Below are 3,384 nucleotides of genomic sequence, written 5' to 3' on the forward strand. Positions count from 1 at the left end.
CCGTCCGTCCGTCCGTCCGTCCGGAATGCCCCCATCCCTGCGTCCGGCCGCCTCCCCGCCCGCGGGCCGGGGGATGCTGCCTGATGCCCGCCGCTGGCCTCTCCCCGCAGCGCCCGAGGCCCCCGTCATCGACACGCAGCGCACCTACACCTACGACCAGATCTTCCTGTGCTGGCGGCTGCCGCAGCACTCGCCGCCCGCCTGGCACTACACGGTGGAGTTCCGCAAGACCGACGCCAAGGCCAAGGGGTTGAAGCTGTGGCAGCGGAGGGAGGAGGTGAGGGGTACCTGCGCCCTCGTCGAGTACCTGGACACCGACAGCGTCTACGTGCTCCGGGTGAAGGGCTACAACAAGGCGGGTTTTGGCGACTACAGTGAGGATATCTACCTGCACACGCCGCCCGCCCCAGGTGAGAGGGGAGGAGGGGTGCTGGTGATGCCCTAAAATAAAGCTGACCTGAAACAGAGCCCAGACAAAATTAAGAGAATAAAAATTTAATCCAGGGAATAGACAAGGGGAGCTCTAAAACAAGGCTCACCTCAAACAGAGCCCAGATAAAATTAAGAGAATAAAAGCAGACTAATTTGATCCAGGGAAGGGATAAGGAGAGCCCTAAAATAAGGCTCACCTGAAATGGAGCCCGGACAAAATTAAGAGAATAAAAGCAGACAAATTTAATCCAGGGAAGGGCCAAGGGGAGCCCCTAAAACAAGGCTCGCCTGAAACAGAACGTGGATGAAATTAAGAGAATAAAAGCAGACAATTTTAAATCCAGGGAAGGGACAAGGGGAGCCTTAAAACAAGGCTCATTTGAAACAGAGGCCGGACAAAATTAAGAGAATAAAAGCAGACAAATTTAATCCAGGGAAGGGTCAAGGGGAGCCCTAAAACAAGGCTCACTTGAAACACAGCCCGGACAAAATTAAGAGAATAAAATCAGACTAATTTGATCCAGGGAAGGGACAAGAAGAGCCCTAAAACAAGGCTCACTTGAAATAGAGCCCAGACAAAATTAAGAGAATAAAAGCAGACAAATTTAATCCGGGGAAGGGACAAGGAGAGCCCTAAAATAAGGCTCACCTGAAACAGAACCCGGACAAAATTAAGAGAATAAAAGCAGACAAATTTAATCCAGGGAAGGGTCAAGGGGAGCCTTAAAACAAGGCTTACCTGAAACAGAGCCTGGACCAGACAAATTTAATCCAGGGAAGGGACAAGAGGAGCCCTAAAACAAGGCTCACTTGAAACAGAGCCCTGACAAAATTAAGAGAATAAAAGCAGACAAATTTAATCCAGGCCTGCTGCCCGGTACATTAAGGGCAGACAAAAGCYTTTTCCTGAGTCCAAAATGGACACTGAGTCACGAGATCTTTACCTTTTGTAAGTTCTGTCTTATGAACATTTCAGGCCCCAATTCTTCAATAACACCTTCAGGTGATGATGTCACCCACCCCAAGCTTGCTCCCCGCAATTCTCTGTTGTTTCCATATTTTGGGGCTCTGAGGCAGCGAAGTGTCCTTGGATTTCAGGCCTAGAGAGGAATTGTTTTTTCTAAAGATGTGAGAATAAGAGCTTTAATGCTGTACGCTAGAGAAGCACAAGAATACAGAAGCTAAAAAATCCTAAGGCATCGGTGGGAGCACCCCAGTCAGCGTCCTGCTCACCCTCCTCCTCCTCCTTTCCTCCCCACAGTCCTCAACTTCTTCCTGGACAACCGCTGGGGYTTCAACCGGGACCGTTTGGCCATCAGCAAGGACCAGCGCGCGGTGCGCAGCGTCCCCGGCATCCCCATGCTGTTCGCGGCCGAGCGCCTGATGACCAGCTGCCACCTGTCCATCGACCTGGTCATCGGCGACGTGGCCATCACCCAGGGCAAGAGCTACTGGGCCTGCTGCGTGGACCCCAGCTCGTACCTGGTGAAGGTGGGCGTGGGGCTGGAGAGCAAAYTGCAGGAGTGGTTCCAGGTGCCGCAGGACGTGGTGAGCCCCAGGTGAGCGGGGTGGTTTGGGGGGTTTCAGGGGGTTTTCTGCCTGTTCGTAGCTCCCCAGCAGGGGTGTGAGGGGAGGGTGGGGGTCCTCATCCGTCCCCTCTCCGCAGGTATGACCCCGACAGCGGCCACGACAGCGGGGCGGAGGACACGACGGTGGAGGCGCCTCCTCCCTACGCCTTCCTCACCATCGGCATGGGCAAGATCYTGCTGTCGCACGGCTCGGCCCTCACGTCCCGCGACCCCAACGGCTGCACCGTGCCCTTGCCCCCGCGCATCGGCATCTGCCTGGACTACGAGCAGGGCAAGGTGAGCTTCTACGACGCCGTGTCCTTCCGTGAGCTCTGGGAGTGCGGCGTGGACTGCTCGGGGCCGGTCTGCCCCGCCTTCTGCTTCATCGGAGGGGGGGCCCTGCACCTTCAGGAGCTGGTGGCCAACAAGCAGGAGAGGAAACTGAACATCGGGAACTTTGCCAAGCTGGACTGAGCCGTGCCCGAGCTCCCTGCACACCCGCCAGCTCTGCCCCCCCGGGCATCCACGGGCTGCAGGGCCTGGGGGGGACACAAGCGGGCAGGGAGCAGAGCGTAARGGGATGGCCCTGGCCCTGCCAGGTGTTTGTTTTATGGGATGGGGGGACGGGGACAGCTTTGCCATCCCCTCCTCACCCTGTCCGCCTGCCCCCGAGGCTGCTCCGGGCTGGGGCTGTGGGCAGGGCTGGCAGAGGGTCAGCCCTAGAGATGGGTCAGGGAGGGGGACGGGGCTGCGCAGGGAGGGGGGTGGCAGGTGGCACTGGGTTGATGGTGGAGGGAGAGGCTGGGTGCTGGTTGGGGTGGGGGAGGCGGCTGGGATGGGGGAGAGGGCGGCGGGGGAGGGAGGCTGGGCTGGAACGAGGTGTGAAGATGTTTTGTAAAATGGCTCGTTTTTCAATGTGGCTCATCTGGCTGCAGCCAGGTACAGCCCCTCCTGGGCACAGCCACTGTGGGGTCCCTCCTGTGGGCTGCTGGGCACCTCGGTGCCCCCGCTCTGCCCTGTCCTTGGGCAGCAATGTGCCTGGCCAGCCCTGCCCGTGCCCTGCCTGCACGTGCTCCAAGGGCCGCGCTTGGCTCCCGTTACCGCTCGGTGCCAAACCCCGCACGGCCGGGGTGGGCTGGGGCTGCAGGGTCCGGATCCGACCCACCCGGGAGYCCCCGCGCCGTGGGGGCTGTGCCGGTGGTCCCACGCCGGGATCCGTCCGAGCTGCTGTCATTTCTCCTGGGTTCTGTTACAACAAACGCTGTATTTTCATGGTTTCCTACAATAAACTGCGATGCCAGACTCCTCCRGAGCCTCCCTGCCCCATAGGGGCCATGGGGCCGGGCTGTCTGTGGGGCTGGACTGTGCCAAGGGGTCAGGGGGC

At 58.8% G+C, this 3,384-nt stretch overlaps 1 protein-coding gene across 1 annotated transcript in view; it reads left to right on the forward strand.

Moving 5' to 3' along the window:
- TRIM46 (tripartite motif containing 46) overlaps positions 1–2,764 on the forward strand; it is a 12,452-nt gene extending 9,688 nt beyond the window's left edge. Inside the window, exons 8-10 of the mRNA XM_057384799.1 lie at positions 111–410; positions 1,694–1,991; positions 2,099–2,764. Of these exons, the coding sequence (XP_057240782.1) occupies positions 111–410; positions 1,694–1,991; positions 2,099–2,474 (974 nt within the window). The 3' untranslated portion in view covers positions 2,475–2,764. The remainder of the gene's footprint in view (positions 1–110; positions 411–1,693; positions 1,992–2,098) is intronic.
- The last annotated feature ends 620 nt before the right edge of the window (positions 2,765–3,384 follow it).

This window comes from Malurus melanocephalus, unplaced genomic scaffold (assembly GCF_030028575.1).
Source record: "Malurus melanocephalus ecotype Western Australia unplaced genomic scaffold, MMel_1.1 scaffold_746, whole genome shotgun sequence".
Classification (NCBI taxonomy): Eukaryota; Metazoa; Chordata; class Aves; order Passeriformes; family Maluridae; genus Malurus; species Malurus melanocephalus.